The following is a 23,155-nucleotide window of genomic DNA, read 5'->3' on the forward strand; positions in this document are numbered from 1 at the left end:
ATACCTGGCTAGTTCTCAAAACTGGTCAGGTAAGATCGTGAAAGACAAGGAAAGACTGAGCAACTGTCACAGATCATAGGAAACTAAGGAGGCATGATGACTAAATGCCATGTGGAATGGATCCTGGAACAACAACAAAGGCATAAGTATAAAAACTGATGAAATCCTAATAGTCTAGAGATTAGTTAGTAGTAATGTACCAATGCTGTTTTCTTAGTTTTAATAAAAGTACCATAGTATTGTGAAATGTTACCTTTAGGGGAAGCTCGATGAAGGGTATATGAGATCTCTCTGTAACGTCTTCAAACTTCTCTGGAAATCTGAAATGAAAACTTTATTTTCAAAACTAGGAAAGTATAAAGGCAGAACATTGTGCAAATAAATCAGAGAAAGCATAGGTTTTTTAAAAAAGTCATCTTGATTTTACGTGTACTAGGTAGTTGATGACTACTTAGTGTGGTCTAGTGGTAGCTACACTACTTAAGCAGGAAGAAAAGGTGAGATTGTAAACAGAACTTGATTGCACTGAATCCCAGCAACACTTACTAAAATGCCCTCCATAAGAATAGTAATGTCAGGTGTTTTTTTATTTGCTTGTGTCCTTGTAAAATGATACACAGAAGTTACTTTAGCTAAACTGGAAGAGGGGAAAAAAGCAAATTGACCTTATCTGCAAAGAAAGGAGGATGAGAAGAACTGAGTAATTATTTCCAATTCCTCCCAGTTTGGTAAAGGGATTATATAATCTTTGTTACTTTGTTAGTAAAGTGAAGGGCAGAAATGCTGGGTGGTATGAGAAAGGAATGGTTTTACTAAAGAAATCAAAAGGTCTGGCAGTTTGTCCAGAGAGCCAACCCAGGAACTCTCAAGGAGAACCAGAAAAGGCTCTGGTTCTGCCTGAAAGTGAAATTCCTAGCCACGAGGGAGTTTACTATTCTGACGACTTATGGAAATTTTGCTCCGATTGTCTTTCAGTCATAAGAGTTTCACATGCAAGCAGGTGTCTTTGAGGGAAAAGTGAAAAAAAGATACCTTTTTAAACTTGACCTCGTTAGAAAGTTTGAAGAGTTTCTAGAAAGAGTGAAGAAACTAAAAGGAATCTGGTAGTATAAGATTCTGAGCAAGCATGTAGGTTTTAGAAATTTCTAGGTTTCTTAAGAGGGGAAAAGTACTGTCAGGTAGGTGGCAAGCAGAAAAATGTGACAGTATAAAGAGAGGAAAAACAGTCTGTTCTACCATACTCATACGGCAGAAATTGTGTTCCTTGAAAAGTTATAATGAAAATAATAAAAGCCAGAATATGAAGATGAATTTTTACAGTTATAGAGCTTAAAGAGCCTATAGAGAGAGGTGTGATCCAGCTCTCTCATTTTATCAATATGCAAACTAAGTAAAGAAATTTGGAAAAGAATAAATTCAGTTACCATTAGGTATATGTCCAATAATTTGAAAAGCACAGAAACAGTAAAGAAAATTTCAAAGTTCTAGCAGAATCAAGGAAATCTGCTGTTGTCTTCTATAAGAAGGGAGTCCACCAGGTTAGTTGATGATTGCATTATACAAGTTTGGAGGTAACGTTATATAGACCTGACATAATTCATAAGAAAGTGTGCCATCATTACATCCTCTGTCCATATTATTATAGAGAACTTGTTGAGACTCTTCAAATCTAATTATTCATTTAAGTCCGAAGATATAACTACAGACCACAAAAATATGTTTGAATTATGGGACCATGTCCTCACTCAACTAGAAAAATGGGTCTTAGCTGAAAATGGAGTACTTTATATGATGATTGGGAAGAACATAGGGAGCTAGCTGTCCTATCCAGAGAACTTTAAAGTGGATACAGAGGAGCTAGAGGGATAAAACTATGAGCATATTATATAGGATAGTAGACATGACCTGATGAACAGACGAGAAGAAAATGCTCATATTTCACATAAGAAAATATCTGGTATTCAGCACGTTGAAAATAAAATGGAAACACTTGCACTGGGCTTTAAGTTTCTGCACAGGACGTAGGCCTCATATTTATTATTTGGGTAAATAAATGAATAGATGACATGTTTGGCAGAGAATGTATCTGTATGCGTGTGTGTGTGTAAAACATATGAATGGTCATTGAAACCAAGGAAAACCTAACAATCTCTAAGGGAGATTATGGCAGGAGGCTGAAACTGGTGGCCTGGCTGAATCAAGCCTACAGATATAGTGTTTGGTTAACACAATGTTTTTAAACATTTAAAATTTGAGGACATTTAGATGACATAACATCAAGCTAAAAGAGAGCCCCAAATAACTTTTCATGAATAGGTAGAGGAAGAAGAGCCTGTAATGAAAACTGAGACAAGCAGTGAGGAAAACTGGTGAAAAACCAAGAGAAAAATGACATCATAAAATCAAGGAGAGAAAGTGTTTGAAGAAGGGAGTGATGATCTTTGTATCATGCTGAAAGAGCAAGTGTGATAAGTCTGAAAATGTGCCACTGGACTTAGCAACAGAGATGGTGGGGATGGAAGATGATGGGCTTTGGATTGAGTGGAAGATGAGGAAATGGTAATGACAAAGGGGCTTAGCCATGAAGGGGAGAGGAGGCAGGGAGCCGTAGCTGCAAGCAGTCGTAGAGTCAAAGAAGGGTTTTCTTGAGCGAGGTAAGAAACAGATACTTAAATGTAGCTGGTAAGGAGACAGTAAAGATGAAGAGGTGGGAAATACAGGAGAGAGGGAATTATCGGTGAAACGAGATCCCTGCAATACAGGAAATGGAATCCGAATCACAGGTGGGAGATTAACTTCAGTCAAGAGAAGGAAGACTTTACCCACTGTAACAGGAGGGAATGTGGAAACTTATTTTTAAGTTTATAGGTTTTTTAGCAGGTAAGTAAAGTGTTCCTGTATGATAGTCTCAATTTTTCCTGTAAAGTAAGAGATGGGATGATCTATTTGAGTGTGGTAGGGGAGGTTAGGAAAGTATAGGGCGATTGAGAGTGGGATTAAAGATTTGAAGAGTAAAAAAGGCTTGAAATTACTGCTGTGAAGGGCTTGAGAGAGGGAAGCAGAACTGACCAGGAAATCGCAGAAAAGATGTCTGGTGGCATTGCCTGTCCAACTGATTTTAGGAATGTTGAATTTGTACTGCTTTTTTGAAAAGCAGATCTCTTAGGACATTGAAGTAGGAATGTATGTCGGGAAAATATATACAATTGTAGAATTCTGTAATCCTACATTATGGAATTGGGAATATGGGAGTGGCTTATTACAAGGCAGTGTAGCGCGTGACCTAACAGCTCCAGCTCGGCAGTGAGACCTGGGATCAAATCTCAGCTCCGCCACTTACTAGTTGTATGAACTTGGGTGAATTATTTACCCTTGCTAAGCCTTGGTTTCCCCAGTCCTTAAGAACACTTCATGGGGTGATTTTCAGACTTAAGAGAGAAAGCATTCTCACTTGTTCTTGTACTGGAGGGCATTTGAGTAAAATGAAAGAGAAATGAAAACTGGAAATCTTATTCCACTCTACGAATTCTTGACTGCAAGTTAGCATTTCATAACCTAAAAGGAAATGAAGGCAACCAGTAGAGTTGTCATGCTCAGCCTAGTTCTGACAAATGAAAAATTGGTCATAATTAGATGTGTAACTAAAGAAAGGCAGAAAAAAGAAAAGCATGATTTTCTGATCTGAGACTCAAAAGGATAGAGTCAGAAGACCTGGGAAATTATCAAAAGTATAATTCTGACCGTGCAAACATAAATTAATTGAGGAATTGAGAGAGAATTCTTTAGATCATGGCTGCAAAAATAGGAAGATATATATCTAAGGGTGGGTATAAGAGAATTTGAAAGAAAGCTAAGAATGCTATCAAATGCACTAAAGCCCCAAATAAGTTTAGGGTTTTAAAACATGCCATGGATGACTGAAATAGCTTATTTGATTTTGTTTGACAGATTAAGGGCAAACCAAGGATAGGCTTATTATTTAGGGCCTATGATGTGTTAGCACATGCCAAAGAATATGAAACATTACCCAAATACTATTTTTCTTCTCAAGATGAGTAATCTTTGGTCTAGAAAGAGTAGAACAACCACTGGTACAAGAAAACTGAAGCAAAATTTAGGTGAGGAGTTTATTTAAAATACGTGTATACATATACATATGTTTATATGTTTATATTTATAAACATCTCAGGGTAATAAAAGGTCCTGTTGATAAGGCTACTGAACCTTTATCAGTAACCTTTAAGATTTGTGGAAGACTGTGGAGGTGCCGGGAGGCCGAAGATGGATAAATTTCATTTAAAATTTAAAAAAGAAGTAGATTCTTCATATTATAATCCAGTGAACTAGACATTAATTCTGGACATGATTCTGAATTATAAGATGATTTATGATCTAAGAAAGCAGATTGAACATGTAGTTATCACTGTCTCCTATAGAATACCACCAAGATGACAAAAAAGGATGTTTAGAAAACCCAAACTTATACTTTTCTTCTTACCCATTTCAAATAGATTTGTGCTCTGTTGCTCAAGTCAAAAACTGTGCAAACCACCTTGACTTATTTCCCTCCTCCCTTCACTCTCCATATCCAGTTCATTAGTAAGTCCTGTTGACCCTACTTCTCAGATTATTCCCTTTCTGTCATCTTCCCTTGACTTCCATTGCTTCCACTCTAATCGAAACCGCCACCATTTCCACCCAGATTATTCCAGTTGCCTGCTAATTGATGTTTCTGTTTCTACTTGTAGTTCCTACAGCCCATCCTTGACACAGTAGTCAGAGTGGTCATTTTAAAAATGTGTGTCAGAATCATGTCAGTCCTCTGCCAAAAACCCTCTAATAGCTTCCAATGCATACTTGAAATACAAATCTAAACTCTGCCCCAGTTTACAAGGCCCTGCGTGATATGGTCCTTGAATACCTCTCTGATCTCATTGTTTACTGCTGTCACTCTGCTCAGCATATTCCAGCCACAGTGCCTTCGCAATTCCTTGAATACACTAAACTGATTTTCATCCCCATCTCTTTGTACTTGCAGTTTCCTGTGCCTGGAATGGTCTATCCCTGGAGTCTTACGTGACTGACTTCTTACTCTTCAAGGAAAAAGCAGTCAGCTGTCACTTCTCATTCTTCATATTGGCAAAAATTAGAGAGTCGTGATACCCATGCTTGTAGGGCTGCAGGGAAAATGATAAAATGTGTATCTGATAAAAATATAAATTATTTTGTAGGGCATGCTGATTCTGCAGTTAAAATTGAAAATATGGAACCGAATTAAGGTGAAAACACAACATATCAAGACCTGTGGGATGCAGCTAAAACAGTGTTTAGAGGGAATCTTATAGATAGATATTATTTATTCCTGTCATGGAGCTATGGAAACTGAAGCCTATGTTATAGGAGAAATAATGGAAGAAACCAAGGACATTTAGCCTCGACCTATTAAATTACAATTTCTGTGGATGAGGCCCAGGAATCTGTATTTTCAGAAAGCTCTCGTGTTGTTCTGGTGATGTCTAGTTTGTGGACCAACTAGACAAGGGCCTTTCTAAGCTCGGGTTGTGCTTGTTGTGTAAATTAATTTAAAAGTCTTACATGTCCTGCTATAATGTAACTGATGTTCAGTAAACATTTTATTCTAATACTATTATCATTATCTTTAGCAAATAGCTTTTGCATATTTTTATGGCCCCTAGAGATCAAAGGAGTATCAAAATTGCCCTTCCTTTCCAGAGCAGGTATGTGCCAAAGGTGGCTGAGTAGTGCTATTTGAAGTCAACCTTTTGAACCATGGTTTCTGATCCCTTGATTCTGTGTTTGCAGAGCCTTTGAGCGATGCAAAAGGAGATTGAATCTCTAAATAAATGAGCTAATAAACATAATATGGTGTCATGATTTGTTTTTCACGGCCAAGTGGTTATTATATACTCATACTTAGCAACTTCCTGCTCCTACCTCTCACTTTTTTCCAACAAGCAATCCAGCATGACACCTAGCAGTGAGGTTTTTGATGAAACACACTTACTGCACAGAAATCTTTTTGCAAAACAGCACAGCTCAACAGAAACCAATTTTAAATTGTGGAATTCAAAAACTATGGTTCATTTAGTGACTGTACAGTAATGCCAATAGCAACAAATGTTATATGAGAAGAACATGTAAATTATATATAACTATTATCATTAAGATAGTGTGATTGATTTCCTTTAAACTAGTCACACTGGGGTAATTAAAGGCTTTCATTTTATCCTTATACTCTGGGGCTTTTCATTCTGTTGGAGGGTTCTGGGTCAAATGGGTGCCAAGGCATGGCCCATACAAACTATAAGAAATCCATGATTTTATAGCTCAAAGCTGGCTGCTCTAATTATAGGTCCTGTTAAGTGTTTTCTTTAAATCTGTCTAAAATGCTATTTTTTCTTTTTGCTCAGCTTTCTACTACATTCTCATTTGCTTCAGTAGATGATGGTTCTATGAATAGAATCCGTTGGCAAAAATTAAAAAAATGGATTTCAAAATTGCTGTTTATCTACCAAAAGCTTCCAGCCATCAATGGCTGTTAGCCAGTTCTAAGGGCCCCTGTGGTGGAGAATGGTGTGTATATACTTATGGTCATATTGAGTGTATGAAAACATAAAAGGTGTTGTAGCATACTGGTGCACCCAGGATTTTTGTAGAAGGTTCATTGATTCTAAGTCTCATGTTTCCAGCTTGGTTATCCCCTACATAATAATCAAAGCCTTAAAGGGAGATTCTTAGCTCTATTTGGTCCAAGGAGACAAGGAAGCCTTTTGATGCTCTCTTGCTAGTTGTTTTGCTCAGCAGTCAAGCCCTAAAACACATGATTCTGTAAATGCCAGAAAATGGGTTATTTTTGTGGCACTTCTTGATCAGGTGAAGTTCATGTGAGTCTCTTGAATGGGCAGAGGGAAAGGGCAAATTGGATTTGGAACTCCTGATAAATTCTCAAGGAGTTTGTTGACTTTCCTTCAATAAATGGGAAATAAACATTCCTTTAATGTAAATGATTTGGTCTGATCTCAGGAACTTTGGATGGTACTTTTAAAGTTTTTTACAAAACTTTTGTTGAGAATGAAGGAACAGGACTCGTTTTTAAACATGCCATTATCAGTGGTAAGAGCCGGAACACTTCCTACTTTACCCTTTGTTAGAAATTTAAGGGCTTCTTTTAGTTACGTGAAGGTTCATAGTAACTTTATTTGCGATAGCCAGAACCTAGAAGCCACACACATGTCCTTCTATGGGTAAATGGATAAACAAACCGTGATAAGTCCATACAATGGAATACTACTTAGAAATAAAAAGGAACGATTGATATACATGACAACTTAGATGAATCTCAAAGACATTGTCCTGAATGAAAGAAGCCAATCTTAAAAAAAAAAAAAAAAAAAATTGAATCCTGTTTGACTCCAGTTACATGGCCCTCTGGAAAAGACAAAACTGTAGTGATGGAGAACATATCAGTGGTTGCCAGAAGTTAGGGATGGGAGGAAGGTATGACTACATAGGAATTGTAAGGGGAGTTTTTTTAGGATGATGAAACCATTTTGTATCTTGATTGTGGTGATGGCTAAAAGAATCTATGTATGTGTTAAAATTCATAGAACTATATACACCCCCCAAAAGTCAATTCTATTGTTTACTAATTTTTTTAATTAAAAACTTTGCATGAAAATCTTCTTCTACCATTAATTCTCTGGAATCTTCCATATGGATGCCACATTGAGTTTCCCAAGGAACATGTTGATCATTATTTCCATAGCCTCATCATTTATCATGCTGTATAGAGTAGCAGTTCTCACACATTCTGATCTCAGGACGCCTTTACACTCTTAAACTTTACTGAGTACTCCAAAGAGCTTTTATGTACATTATATCTTTTTAACGTAGATTATTAATACTTTTTAGAAATTAAAAATTTTTTAATATTTATTCATTTAAAAATAATAGTAGTAAACTCATTTCATATTGATATAAATAATGTATTTTTATGAAAACTATATTTTCCAAAACAAAAAAATTTAGTGAGAAGAGTATCATTGCTTTCGATTTTTGCAAATCTCTTTAATGTCTGGCTTTTGTTTTCTCACATCTGCTTCTGCGTTCAATCTGTTGTGATGTCACATGTCATGTATCTCCTGGAAAATTTCACTGTACACTCATAAGAGAATGAAACTGAAAAGGACACATAACATCTTAGTATTGTTATGAAAATATGTTTTACATCCTTGGCCCACATTTTGAGAACTACTGCTTTAGAGATAACAGAAACATGGTCCTCACCTTGTATCAGAGTAACGCTCTGGTTGTGTTTTGATTCACAGTTGGACCTTGGTTTTCTTCAGGGAGATTTTCAATCGCAGTCCTTAACTGACCACCATTAGGTTTTTCAACATTTCCAATTAATTTATAGGTCTTTGGTAACTTGGATTGGATTGGCCTTGATTCTAAAATTTCGTATTGACGTTTTGTTTGCAAGCTGTTTTTTAGCATACTATAAACATGTCCTCATACTGTCTTTCTCATCTTGTGCCTGATTTTTGAATCTTCATAAGTGCATGCTCTGATGAAATTAAAATATAGATTATCAATCTAGGAATGACTGTGATTGGTCTACAATGCAAGGAAGAGATAACAGTTAACTAACTCAGTGTCCTGTTGTTTTAATCCCACAAATGCTTTCCAAATTATAATCATCTCTTCAGTAGATGTATGTTGGGCCTCTTTTCTGTGTACATCCCCTTGGAAGGCATTGTTAGAGATTCAGAGAAGAGTGGGGCGTGGTATCTGCTCTTAGGAAACTGATTGTGTAGTGGACAATCTTCGTAGTTTTGTTTATACCTGCATCTCTTAGTTTATATTAAACTGACATTTTCGTCTTCCCAAATGTTAACCTTCTCTTACATACTTTTAAAAAGTTAAAAAAAAGTACACATTCTACATTTAAATATACATTAATTGACTTAAAGAGCTATTTTCCTTGTTGGATACCATAGAGAAATTCTGAAGGCATTTCTGGAATCAGAGCAAATCCCTCAAATTAGGGATTTGGTGATGCCTACAGCACAGTGTTTTATTTAGCACAGCTTCATTCCCATTCTCTTTTTCTTAACTCTGTTGCTTTTTCTTGTGGGAAGAATTAAAATAAAGATATTATAATTAATGAAATTCTAGCTACATTCCCTTTGGTGAGGGAGCAAATTAAGATCTGGTGACATCTTCAAGTGTAAAGTGTACCATCACTAAAAATGAGGTCTGCCCTAGTCTCTAATTGTATGGTGAGGGTCACATCCTTGTGTGAAGCACTGACCTCTCCAGAGTTCGCATTTTAAAGTGCCCATCAGGTGCCATTGCTTAGCGTTCCCAGAGGGATCTCAAATCCAAAGTCTCCTGCGTCAGTGCCTCAGTCACATTCCCTTCCTATTTTCCTAGCAATTTCGCTGCATCAATACCTCTTGTCATACGTCTTCAGGCTCATTTTCTACATGCTCGAAGATCCTTCTCCTTAAAAAAAAAAAAAAGAAATACCTTCATCTTTGCCTTACTATTGCAACACTGCCCTATCTTTCCATTCTTTTTTCCAAACTTCTTGAGAGCACAATCTACATCTCTGCTTCCACTTCCTCACTTCCATTTATTCCTCACCTATGTATCACTCAACTAAAACTGTGTTCCCCATGGTCATAAGCATCCTCCCAATTCCCAAATCTTTGTACTTTTTTTCAGCCTTCATCTTACTTGACTTGTCAATAGCCAGCTAACCTTTCTGATATCTCTTTCATTTCCTTGTTTTTTTGACACTATCCTTTTTTCTCTCTCTGCTTGTCTCCCTGTCGGAGATTCTGGCCCTGTTGGCTTTTGCTTCCCCTCCCTGCAAAGTATTTTACTGCTTCCTTTGCCTCTACCTACTGTTTAGATATCAATAGACTTCTCTCTGTGGGAAATTTAATTCATTCCCATGAATTTAGATCATATCTCAATGACGATAACTCTAAAATCTTTATCTCAGGTATCAGCTTTTCCCTCCTGACGTCCAAACCTATTCTTATAACTGTATGATAACATTATCTAGCCCAAATGATTTATAGGTCCCTCAAATTCAAGGTTTTCAGATCCAATTCAGTTACCCACTCCCCCAACCCAATGACCTACTCTTTCTCTATAATTCTCAGCAATTATGCCATCTGCCTATTCAGCTAGTCTGTAATAACTTATTGAATACCTACTGTGTACTAGATATTGCTCTAAGTCTTTTAAATGTTGCCTCACTTAGTAGTAATAAGAATAATGATAATAATGGAAGCTAACACTTAGGTAGTATTTATGAGCTAGGCATCCCTTTGCATATCGTACATATGTTAATTCATTTCATCCTCACAACAACCTTATGAGTTACATACTATTATTAACTTCACTTTATAAATGAGGAAATGAGGCCCAGAGAGGTTAAGTAACTCGCTTGAGAAATCACATCTATCAGAACTTATAATTAGCTATCCAGTACCCAGTTGTGTCTGACACTAAAGCTAATATTCTAAACTACTGTGCTGCTCTAGCTACTCCTCAGGGTCAGACTCCTCTCTTTCCTATGCCAAGCACATCTAAATTATATCTTTTCTGCCTCTGAAGTACCTGTTGTCTTCCAGAGACCTTTATGCTACCCAGCACACCTAAGGGATTTGGCATATTCCCATAAGTAAATGCTTTACTAGGATGGCCACATCTTTTGGAGCCAGGAACCATGCCAGTGTCTTTTACATAGTGTATGCTAGTAAATTATCATTCCTTTTTAGTGATTTTTTTTTTTTTTTTACCTCATCCTCTTATGATTCCCCGTTCCTTTCTTGCAAGCTTCCTGTCATATTTATCAGCTCCCTCTCGCCCTTATGCCTATGGTGGTATACTGCCATCATAACACCTGCCACATTATGTATTCATTGTCGAGCTGGCTCTCTCTTCTTGTTTACTTGTACATATTCAAAGGTAATCACTTGTTCCTTTGTGTATTCCCATGCCCAAACACAGAACTGACACCTAGTAGGCTCTCAGATAATGTTTATTGGATATGTGAAAATAAAATTTGTATTGATGATTTTGGAGTGGGAAAATAGAAAGTTCTGACAGCATATGGAGATTTTGTTTTTGAAATTTTGTTCTTTAAACTCTTTGGTCTTAGAATATTTTGTTCATTAATAGGTCCATCCCTGAGGAATATGAAGATTTAGTGGGGACATTTAGGAAAACTGTTTTTAAGAGTTCTAAGCAGTAGGGTTATATGCCATCTGGCTTCACATTTGTTGGTAGCCAAGTATGCACATAAATGGTAACTAGAAATTCTCACAACACAAGAAACAATGAATTCTTTCTTCGAAGTAGCTGGTGGAATTTAAATACTGGCTCATTGGACCTCCTTTTGCTGCTTGAATCACTTAGCATCAGTGGATCCATAATATTCCATTTACAGACCAAGCAGACCATTTTTGCTAGATTGATTCATTGAGACGAACAGCTAAAACAAGTTAAAATCCATCGTCATATCCCTTCATTAATTTCAAAATGAATTTATTTGGTGTTAAATGGACATTTGTTTTTATTGTCTCAAAGATTGGACTTTTCCTCCAGTAAAGCAGAATAATGTATCTGTATGGTATTCTAACTCGAACAGTACATAAAGATTAGTAAATAAGGCCCTATTAAAAATACTTATAATGTAAGTAACATGAGTCCCAATAGCATTTCTAATGTCCATTAATGCTTATTCTGAGGATCAGAGCTCATTTTACTGAGCCATTTAGTCAAACCGTGTGATTATTTAGAAAGTTAATTCATGCATACTAAAATCTAGCTTAAGTAATGCAGAGGGTAGGAGGTAAAACTCTATGGAGACGATAGTCCTTTTTGTTATTTAATGATCAGCCATAATTAACTTGCAAATTTGAAATAATTAGAACAAATTAAAGGTATTTAACTTTGCCTCCCTAAAGAAAAATTCAAATTGCACCAAATGCAGCTTTAAATTATTCAAGTCTCAGAGGTCTTGGCTAGATTTTTTTTTATAATGCCTTTTCTATGATGAGAATACCAATCTGCTTTTTGTCAGAAGGCATCCTATCAAGTAATTGTTCTTTGTGTTTAATAAATGACAGCTATTCTTCTTTGTGAAAGTATTCCAGTCTCCCAAGACTACATCAGCATTTCCGTGGCATTTTAATTCAATAAAACAAAAGGTTAATGTTTTTCCACTTTTTAAGGAATGCAAATACAAGTGGTATTCAATTGGTCCTGAATGACATTTAAAATTTGCCATTCAAGCTCAGACAGAACTGTCGCGATATGAGATTTGGGCAAAAGAGAAAGAAAAGTTCATGGAGCTTTGGATTATTAGAATTTTCTTAAAACTTGAAGAACTAATTTTTTTTTTTCCTTCCCCCATCCTAAATCAGGGCTCCTCAGAGTTTCCCATCTAATATTTTATAGTATTAAAATATGGAGATACAGTTCAATAAAATCTTAGCAACTTGAGTGAGTTATACAGTGTGGCAGTCCTAAATGGCATGAGTTTAACCACCTCTTTTCTTCTGCTGTCTTGATTTTCATCATTTTACCATCACTTTCACAGTTCCAACAGATGCTGTATAGAAATAACAGAAAACTATCCCTAATAATTTCATCATATCAGTGAATAATGTTGTCCTTTAGTAGTCATACCCCCTCAGTGAATTTTGTACACATTTTATCTGGACTGTAAGAAGTGATAAGAAACACTGATCATCTGACAATTAGATTTTGACTTGACAGTGCCTCGCACAGTGAATGAATGGTAGACAGTACATGGTCAATGATTCTTTCTTCAGTTTACTGTCTGGATCTATGTAGTTTTGGAAATAAGATATAGTTATTAATTTTGATACACATCTCAGTATATCTAAAAATTTCTTTGGTGGCATTTTTTCTGCTGTTTTCTTCAACTTTATTTTTTAATCAACTTTATTGAAATATAATTTACATTTAATAAAATGCACACGTCATTTGATGTGTTTTAACAGATGATATACCTGTGTAACTAACACCTCAATTAATATAGAAGGTACCCACCACCTCAGTGCTTTGTGCCACTTTGCACTAAGTTCCCGCACAGACCTCTGTCCCAGGCAGACAATGATGTGATTTCTATCACTTGAGATAGTTTTGGATGTTCTAAATCTTCATATAAATGAAATAATAATGTATGTATGTGTGTTTCTGGCATCTTTTACTCACTGTACGTTTTGGATGTTTGTGTTGCTCCATGTTTCATTAGTCCATTACTTTTTTATTCCTGAGTAGTAGTGTTACCACACAAAATTGGGATTCTCTTGCCCATTGTGCATAAAAAAAGCCAATTATTATGTCATCAGCTTTTGGGAGAAGAAATGTAGCTGTATATTGCGAGACCAATCTGCGAGGAGACGGGGCATGTGCCCTCAGATCTGTCTTCAGGGCTTGGGGCACAATTTACGGGATGAAGGGCAGGGTGGTCTGAGGTGTGGAGACGGATGATTGGAGGTAAGGAGAAGTAAGGTAATTGACGATCTGTGCAAGTGTGGTCAAGCTTCGTGGCTCTTCATGGGATGCATGTTCACAAAATGGCAGTGTTACCATGATCTGAGGGTGTAGCTTTTAGTTCCTTGACGTCAAAAAGGCCACTTATCAAGCATTTGCGCAGACCCAATTGATGGGTTGGTGGTCTCAACTGGTCTGAACCGGACAAGGGGTCTCAGTTCCTGAAAGACAACTCTTAATTACTCTGTTGATAAGATGGGGTCAGTTGAACTGGTCCTAGAGGGCCTGCAGTTATGGTAGTTCATTGTGTAAGTATACCACAACTTGTTTATCAGTTCATTTGTTGATGGACATTTAGATTGTTTCTAGATTTGGCCAGAAAAAAAAGAAAACACCTACTATAAACATCTGCGTACCAGTCTTTTGGTAGATATGTTTTCTTTCTCTTAAGTAAAGGTCTAGGAATATAATTACTGTATCATATTCTAAGTTTATTTTTAACTATACATGAAACTGCCAAACTATTTTCCGAAGCTATATACCTTTATAATCTCACCAGCAAAGCGTCAGAGTCCTATTTGCTCTATGTCATTGCTAAAGCTAGATATAGTCAGACATTTTCATTTCAGCCATTTTAGTGGATGTGAAATGGCATGTCATTGTGGTTTTAATATTCAGTTCTTTGATGAGAAATTATGATGCATATCTTTTAATGTTGTTTATTGGCCATTCATATATCTTCTTTTGTAAAGTATCTGTCAAATATTTTAACCAGTTTTAACTGAGTAAACAACACAATTATTTAACATGGAATTCTTTGTATATTTTGGATGCAAAACCTTCATCAAATATATGTATTATGAATATTTTCTCCTAGTGTGTGATTTGCCTTTTATTTCCTTAATGGTGTTTTTGAAGAGCAGGACTTTTTATTGACGCAAGTTAAAAAGATCTTCTCCGGGCCAGCCCGGTGACGCAACAAAGTGCGCACATTCTGCTTTGGCGGCCTGGGGTTCGCCGGTTCGGATCCCGAGTGCAGACATGGCATCGCTTGGCACGCCGTGTTGTGGTAGGCATCCCACATATAAAGTAGAGGAAGATGGGCATGGATATTAGCTCAGGGCCAGTCTTCCTCAGCAAGAAGAGGAGGATTGGCAACAGTTAGGGCTAATCTTCCTCAAAAAAAAAAAAAGGTCTTCTGTGTTTTCTTATAGGAGTTGTATAGTTTTAACTTTTACGCTTGTCTGTGATCCATTTCAAATATACTTTTGTGTGTAGTGTGAGGTAAGGCTCACAGTTCAAAAACTTTTTTTTCTGTACATATATCCAGTTATTCTGGCACCATTTATTGAAAAAACTATTTTTTCTTCAGTGAATTGCCTAATGACTTTTCAAAGGTCAGTTGGATATGTACTCTCAGGCACACACATTTATGGATTTCTATTCCAATGATCTATATGTCCATTCTTATGTCAGTGTCACACAGTCTGTATTATTTAGCTTTATAGTAAATCTTGAAATGAGATAGTGTAAGTCTTCCAACTTTGTTTTTGTTATTAAAAATTCTTGTAGCTATTCTAAGCTCTTGTCTTTAAATTTTAGATTCCAATTATCAATTTCTATTAGTGAAGTGGAATTATGATTAGATCAATTTGGGGGGAATTGACATCCTAAAAATATTGAGTTTTCCAACACATGAAGTTGGTGTATCTCTGAATTTATTTAGATCTTTTAAAATTTAACTCAGTAATACCATGTAGTTTTCAACATAACAGTCTTGCGCACTTTTCTTTGAATTTATTGGTGGTATGTAGAAAGATTATTGATTTTTGAATATTTACCTTGTATACTACAATCTTGCTAAATGCACATATTCTGGCAGGGTTTTGTTTGATTGGTTCGTTTTTGTTTTTTTGGTTTTGGGGGGTTTTTTTGGCTCCTTGGGATTTTCAAGTTTACAGTCACATTGCCTGTGAATAATAACAGCTTTAGTTATGCCTTTCCAAGCTTTATATCTTTTATTTCTTATTCTTGCTTTATTCATTGGCTGGAACTTCCAATACAATATTGGATAGAAGTAGTTAAAGAAGACGTTCTTGCTTTTCTCTCAAGGAAACAACATTCAATAATTCACTAATAACTGTAATGTTAAATATAGATTTTTGGTAGATGCCCTTTATTAGATTGAAGTAAGTTCTCTTTTATTCCTAGTTTGCTGAGAGTTTTTGTCAGAATTTTGTCAAATGCTTTTTCTGTATTTATTGATCTAGTCATGTGGTTTTGCTCCTTTATTCTTTTAATGTGATGATTTACATGCATTTATTTTTTAATGTTAAGCCAACATTGCATTTTGGAAAAATAGTCATTTGGCCGTGATGTAGTACCTTCCTATATATTGCTGGATTCAATTTGCTAATATTTTGTTAAGGAATTGTGTGTCTTTGTTCATGAGAGATACTAGTTTGTAGTATTCCTTTATTGTAATAACTTAAGTTTTGGTGTCACATGGTAACATAAAATGAGTTGAGCAGTGTTGCCTCCTATTTACCGAAACTTCTGTAAGATTAGTAATATTTCTTCCTTAAATGTGATAAAATTTACAAGTGAAACGAAGCTATCTGGTCGGTTTTCTTTGTGGGAATGGTTTGATTATGAATTCAATTTCTTTAATAGATATGAGGCTAGTCATAGTTTCTGTTTCCTCTTGAATTAGTTTTAACAAGTTATATTTTTCAAGAAGTCTGTGCATTTTATTTCATCTTGGTTATTGAATATAGTGGCATAAAATTGTTCATGAAATATCCTTAATATTCTTTTACTATCTGTAGAATCTATAGTGATATCCCCTCTGATATCTGGTATTTGTAAGTTGAGTTTTCTATTTGTCATAGTTTGTCTTAGTAAGAAGTTTATCAATTTTATTAATATTTTCAAAGGGCCAACTTTTGTGTTTCTATTGTTTGTCTATTTCATTGATTTCTGCTCTTCATTGTTTCCTTCCTTGTACTTAGTTTATATCTGCTTTGCTCTTTTTTTCTCTAGCTTCATAAGATGGAACATTATATCATTGATCTTAAACTTGCCTTCTTTTCTAATACAAGCAGTTAAGTTGTTTTCCCTCTAAGTACTGCTTCTGTATCCCTCAAATCTTGATACATTGTATTTTTATTATCATTCATTTAAAAATATTTACTAATTTCTTTTGTGATTTTTTTTGACCTATAGGTTGTTTGGAAGTATGTTACATAACTTCCAAATACTTGAAGTTATTCTAGATACCTTGTTTTTTATTTTTAATTTAACTCCATTGTGGTCAAATTACATACTCTATGAGATTTCATTCTTTTGAAATATACTGAAATATGTTTTGTGGCTTAACATACTATCTATCTTGGTTAATATTCTTCCATGTGCACTTTTAAAAATGTATATTCTGCTCTTGAGTGTAATCTTCTGTATATGTCAATCAAATTGATTAGTAGTGTTACTCAATTCTCCTCTAACCCACTGAATTTTTGTCTTTTTTTCCTATCTGTTGATAAAATCTTCAGATATTATTATAAATTCATATACTTTTTCCTTTAGTCTATCAGTATTGCTATGTGTATTTTGAAACTCTGTTAGATACATATGTATTTAGGATTGTTATGTGTGTCTGATGATTTGCCCTTTAATCACAATGAAATGTTTCTCTTTATCTCTGGTAGTACTCTTTTTCTTTTTTCTTTTTTTTTTTTTTTTTAAGGTTGGCACCTGGGCTAACAACTGATGCCAATCTTTTTTTTTTTTTTTTCCTGCGTTATCTCCCCAAACCCCCCCTGTACACAGTTGTATATCTTAGTTGCAGGTCTTTCTAGTTGTGGGATGTGGGACGCTGCCTCAATGTAGCCTGACGAGCAGTGCCACCTCCGCGCCCAGGATCCGAACCCTGGGCCGCCGCAGCGGAGCACGCGAACTTAACCACTTGGCCACGGAGCCGGCCCTACTCTTTTTCTTAATGTCTACTTTATTTGATATTATATAACCACTCCAGCCTTCCATGTGTACTGTTTGCATGACAGATCTTCTTCCATCCTTTTATGCCAACCTATTTATTCTTTTATATTTGAAGTATGACTCTTGTAAACAGCATATGGTTTAGGTTCTACATTTTTCTCTAGTCTGACAATCTCTTCCGTATAATTTGTGTTTAATTCATTTAATTTAATTGTTGATGCTGTTGGATGTAGGTCTAACATTTTGCTTTTTTTCTCCTTTCTGTTAATCTCATCTATTCTTTTTTCTTCTATTTCTCCTTCTCTGCTTTTTTTGGGGGGGAAGGGAAAATAATAAAAAAATTTTTTTCCAATTTTCTCTTTTTATTTCTCTTATTTTATTAGCTATACTTCCTTGTATTTTTTTTAGTGATTTCTCTAGGGATTACAATATGTTTCCCTAGTTTATTAAAGTCTATGTAGTACTAATACTGTGCCATTTTATGTAGAATGTAAGAATTTTTCTGTTGTATAGGTATATTTACCTTCTCATTCTTTGTAATATTATAGTCATATACATGACAGCTCAGTGCATTATAAATCCCATAATAAGTGTTCTCATTTTTGCCTTAAACATTCATATATCTTTTAATGACATTAAGACAAAAACAAGAAAATACAGACTTTTGTATTTATTCACATATGTAGTATTTCTGATACTCATCATTTCTTGCTATAGATCCAGGTTTCCATCTGGTGTCATTTTCTTTCAACCTGAAATACATTTTATTATTTCTTGTAGTACAAGTCTGCTGGCAACAAATTTTCCCTGTTTTTGTTTGTTTGAAAATGTTATTTCTCCATTTTTGAAGGGTATTTTCATGAGATACAGAATTCTGGGATGACAGGGGTTTTTTTTTTTTTCCTTTCAGCACTTTAAAGATATTGTTCTACTATCTTCTGGCCCTCATTGTTCTGCTGAGAAGTTAACTGTCAAGACCATTATTCTTCTTTAGTGGTCGACATTTTTATCTGATTGTTTTCAAGATTCTCTTTATCTTTGGTTTTCAACAGTTTGACTGATCTATGGGTCAATGTTTTTCATCAAATTTGGGAAATATTTTGCCATTATTTCTTTAAAATAGATTTTTTCAATTTTTTTCTATCCTATTTTCTGTCTCTTCTTCTGTGACTTTAATTATGTTTCTGAAACAGCTTAACATTGTCTCTAAGATCCCTGAAACTGATCATTTTTCTTCAGTGTTTTTCTCCATGTTCTTCAAATTGCGTCATTTCTGTTGATTCTGTCGTAAAATTCACTTACTCTTTGATCTTTCATCTCTGTTTTTCCAATTTTTATTTCAACCACTGTAGTTTTCAGCTCTAGAATTTCCATCTGATTCTTTTTTAGAGTTTCTATCTCTCTTCTGTGACTGCCTGTCTGTTCATCCATAAAGACATGTTTTCCTTTATATCCATTAACATATTTATAATAGCTGATTTACATAAAGTCTTTATCTGCTAAGTCCAATATTTGGGCCATGTTTGGTTGATTTTAATTGATTTTTTTTTCTTAACTATGGGTCACATTGTTTTCTTTCTTTTGTGTCTGACAATTTGTATTGTATCCTGGATATTATGGCTAATACATTCAGAGATGTGGATTTTATTATTTTCTGAAAAGTGTTGATTTTTGCTCTTTCTCAGCAATTTAATTACCTGCTTTAATTCAAGGTAATTAAATCACCTTGAACTTGGATTGGTTTGATTATATGCTTTGTGAGGGGGGATCTCTGGAAAGCCCAGGATGTTTCCCAAGCCATTCTAAATTGCTAAGACTCAATCTCCAAACCCCTTCCTCCCTGTCTATTTTGTCATCTTGATTTTAGGCTTGGTTAGAGGTTTACAGTAAGCCCTTGTCTAGGATGTGGACTTTCTGATGTCTCAGCTGAAGTTGAGGACATTAACAGTATCTTACCATTCTGTGTCAGAACTCCAATTTCTCCCAGCATTACCCAGTTTGTAGGATTTCTATATTTCTGTCCTGCTTTCAAGCTTGTAGCAGCCATTCTTTGGTAATTCTTGCAGTGAAAATGAAAAGAAGCAATAGAAAAAATCTACAAAGCCAAAAGCTGAGTCTTTGAAAATGTAAATAAAATTAATAAGCCTTTTCAAGATGATCAATCTACTATAGAGAGGAAAACAAGTTACCAATATCAGGAATGAAAAAGAAGAGATCACCGTAGATTCTAACAATATTTCAAAAAGTAATTAAGAATTATTTTGAACAATTCTTTGAAGTACATTTGGCAACTTAAATATTATAAATTCCTTGAAACTGACAATATACCAAAACTGTTACCAGAAAAAAAGTAGAAAATCTTAATAGCCCTGTATCTGTTAAAGAAATTTAATTTCTATTTAAGAAACTTCCCAGGGGCCAGCCCAGTGACACAGTGGTTGAGTTCGCACGTTCCGCTTCTCAGTGGCCTGGGGTTCACCGGTTTGGATCCTGGGTGCAGACATGGCACTGCTTGGCAAAAGCCATGCTGTGGTAGGCATCCCACGTATGAAAATAGAGGAAGATGGGCATGGATGTTAGCTCAGGGCCAGTATTCCTCAGCAAAAAAGAGGAAGATTGGCAGTAGTTAGCTCAGGGCTAATCTTCCTCAAAAAAAAAAAAAAAAGAAACTTCCCATAAATAAAACTACAGACCCATAAAACTTCACTTGTAAATTCTACCCAACATCTAAATAAGAAATAATATCAATCTTACGCAAATTCTTTCAGAGACTAAAACAGAGTTTTTCAGCCTCGGCATTATTGACATTTTGGACCAGATAATAATCTTTCATGGTGGGGGTGGGGAGAGACTGTTGTTTGCATTGTAGGATGTTTAGCAGCATCCCTGTCTCCTACCCATCAGATGGCAATAGCAATCCCCCCCCCCCCATTGTGACAATCAAAGCCCTCTCCAGACATTGCTAAATGTCCCCTATGTGGCAAAATCCTCTTCTTCTACCCCATTTGAGAACTGCTGGACCAGAGGAAGAAAGAAATTTCCCCAATTCCTTTTGTGAGACCTAAACCAGGTAGAAGCCTTAGAAGAAAAGAAAATGGCAGACCAATCTTCCTCATGAATGTAAATGCAAAACAAAAAATTTCCTTAACAAAATATTATCCGAGAATACACAAAAAGGATAATACAGCTTGATTAAGTAAAATTTATCCCAGGAATGCAAAGTTGGCTTAACATTTGAAAATCAGTCAATGTGATTTGCCACATTAACATAATAAAGAAGAAAACTATCATCCCAAATGGATGCAGAAAAAGCATTTAACATAAGTTTTCCAATGCTCATTCATTATAGGAAGAAAAATTACTCATCAAACTAGAAATCTAATAGAGGGTATAGACAAAGATACATCTCTTTAATGATGAATACTTTTAGGAATAAGGTAGGATGTCCACTCTTACCACTTCTATTCAATATTGTACCAGAGGTCCTAGCTAGTGTGATCAGGCGTGAAAAATATCGGAAAGAAACAAGTAAAATTGTCGTTGTTCTCATCACATAACTGTCTATATAGAAATAGCCTAAGGAACCTATAGAAAACAGCTGCTAGAATTAAGTGAATTTAACACACTCACAGAATTCAAGATCAAGTCCAATGTATAAAAATCAATTTTAGACTTTATTTTTCCTTTTTCTCCCAAACCCACCTGGTACGTAGTTGTGTGTTTTAGTTGTGGGTCCTTCTAGTTGTGGCATGTGGGATGCTGCCTCAGCATGGCTTGACCAGCAGTGCCATGTCTACGCCCAGGATTCAAACCAGTGAAATCCTGGGCCACTGAAGCAGGGTGCGCGAACTTAACCACTCGGCTATGGGGCTAGCCCCCATTTTATTTCTATATATCACAATTTGCTATCATATAGCAATAGATAAAAAAAAACACAGAATATAAAATAAAAGAAAAGGTTTACAGTAGCATCAAAAACCATCAAATACCTAGAAGTTCTTAACAAAAAATATACAAAATCTCTACATTGATCACTACAAAATACTACTGAGACAAATTTAAGAAAATTTAATAAATAGAAAGATATACCATGTTCTTGAATTGGAACACTCAATATTGTTAAGATACCAGTTTTTTCCAAATTGAAGCATAGATTCAATACAGTTTCAGTCAAAATGCCAGCATACTGTTATGGAAATTGGCAAACATTCTGAAATTTACATAGCAATATGAAGGGCCTAGAATAGTAAAGACAGTCTTTGCTGTTATAAAAGATTAAACTGAAAGACTTATGCTACCTAATTTTAGGTATGTAACTAAAGGTTGTGTAATCAATCCCTGACTTTAAAATACACTACAAAGTAATAGTAATCAAAACAGCATGGTACTGATACAAAAACAGACACACAAATTAGTGGAACAGAATTAAAAGCCCAGAAATAAACCCACACATCTATGGATAGCTAATCTTCGGCAGAAGAGCTAAGAATATACAGTGGAGAAAGGAAAGTCTCTTCAATAAATGGTGTTGGGAAAACTGGGCAGCCACATGCAAAAGAATGAAAGTAGACCATTATCTTTCACCATACACAAAAGTTAACTCAAAATGGGTCAGAGACTTGAAGGTAAGACCTGAAACCATAAAACTCTTAGAGGAAAATATAGGCAGTACGCTCTTTGATATTGGTCTTACAAGGATCTTTTCAAGTACCGTGTCTACTCCAGTAAGAGAAACAATAGGAAAAATAAACAACTGGGACTTCATCAGGCTAAAGAGCTTCTGCAAGGCAAAGGAAACCTGGAACAAAATGAAAAGACAACCCATCAACTGGGAGAAAATATTTTCAAATCATATATCTGACAAAGGGTTAATCTCCAAAATATATAAAGAACTCACACAACTCAACAACAACAACAACAAAAACACGATCAAAAAATGGGCAGAGGATATGAACTGACATTTTTCCAAAGAAGATATACAGATGGCAAATAGGCACATGAAAAGATGTTCAACATCACTAATCATCAGGGAAATGCAAATCAAAACTACACTAAGATATCACCTTACACTCGTTAGAATGGCTATAATTGCCAAGACAAAAATAACAAATGTTGGAGAGGTTGTGGAGAAAAAAGAACCCTCATACACTGCTGATGGGAATGCAAACTGGTGCAGCCAGTATGGAAAACAGTATAGAGACTTCTCAGAAAATTAAAAATAGAAATACCATACAACCCAGCTGTCCCACTACTGGGTATTTATCCAAAGAACTTGAAATCAACAATTCAAGGAAACTTATGCACCTCTATGTTTGTTGCAGTATTATTCACAATAGCCAAGACATGGAAGCAGCCCAAGTACCTGACTGGTGATTGGATAAAGAAGATACGGTGTATATATATACAGTGGAATACTATGCAGACATAAAAAAAGACAAAATCGTCCCATTCACAATGACATAGATGGAACTTGAGGGTATTATGTTAAGCGAAATAAGCGAGACAGAGAAAGACAAATACCATATGATTTCACTCATATGTGGAAGATAAACTAACACAGGGACAAAGAGAACAGTTTAGTAGTTACCAGAGG

General features: G+C 35.4%; 1 protein-coding gene and 1 long non-coding RNA gene across 21 annotated transcripts in view; one reads left to right on the plus strand and one right to left on the minus strand.

Annotated features, from left to right (window-relative positions):
- The window catches only part of KIAA1328 (KIAA1328 ortholog), a 342,992-nt gene that overhangs the window by 252,054 nt on the left and 67,783 nt on the right, over window positions 1–23,155 (plus strand). The window contains exon 8 of one of the 20 annotated variants that reach the window (XM_070629996.1): window positions 5,039–5,882. The exons of the other annotated variants lie outside the window; for them this stretch is intronic. Coding sequence (XP_070486097.1) covers window positions 5,039–5,084 — 46 coding nt within the window. The 3' untranslated portion in view covers window positions 5,085–5,882. Of the gene's footprint in view, window positions 1–5,038; window positions 5,883–23,155 lie in introns of those variants that run through there. 20 annotated transcript variants of the gene reach the window in all.
- On the minus strand, window positions 186–13,353 carry LOC139084856 (uncharacterized). Its single transcript, XR_011542686.1, has 5 exons — window positions 13,285–13,353; window positions 9,335–9,528; window positions 8,308–8,587; window positions 5,077–5,177; window positions 186–320 (listed from the first exon to the last, which is right to left on the minus strand). It is a non-coding gene; the product is annotated as an uncharacterized lncRNA (long non-coding RNA).

Source organism: Equus przewalskii, chromosome 7 (assembly GCF_037783145.1).
Source record: "Equus przewalskii isolate Varuska chromosome 7, EquPr2, whole genome shotgun sequence".
Lineage (NCBI taxonomy): Eukaryota > Metazoa > Chordata > Mammalia > Perissodactyla > Equidae > Equus > Equus przewalskii.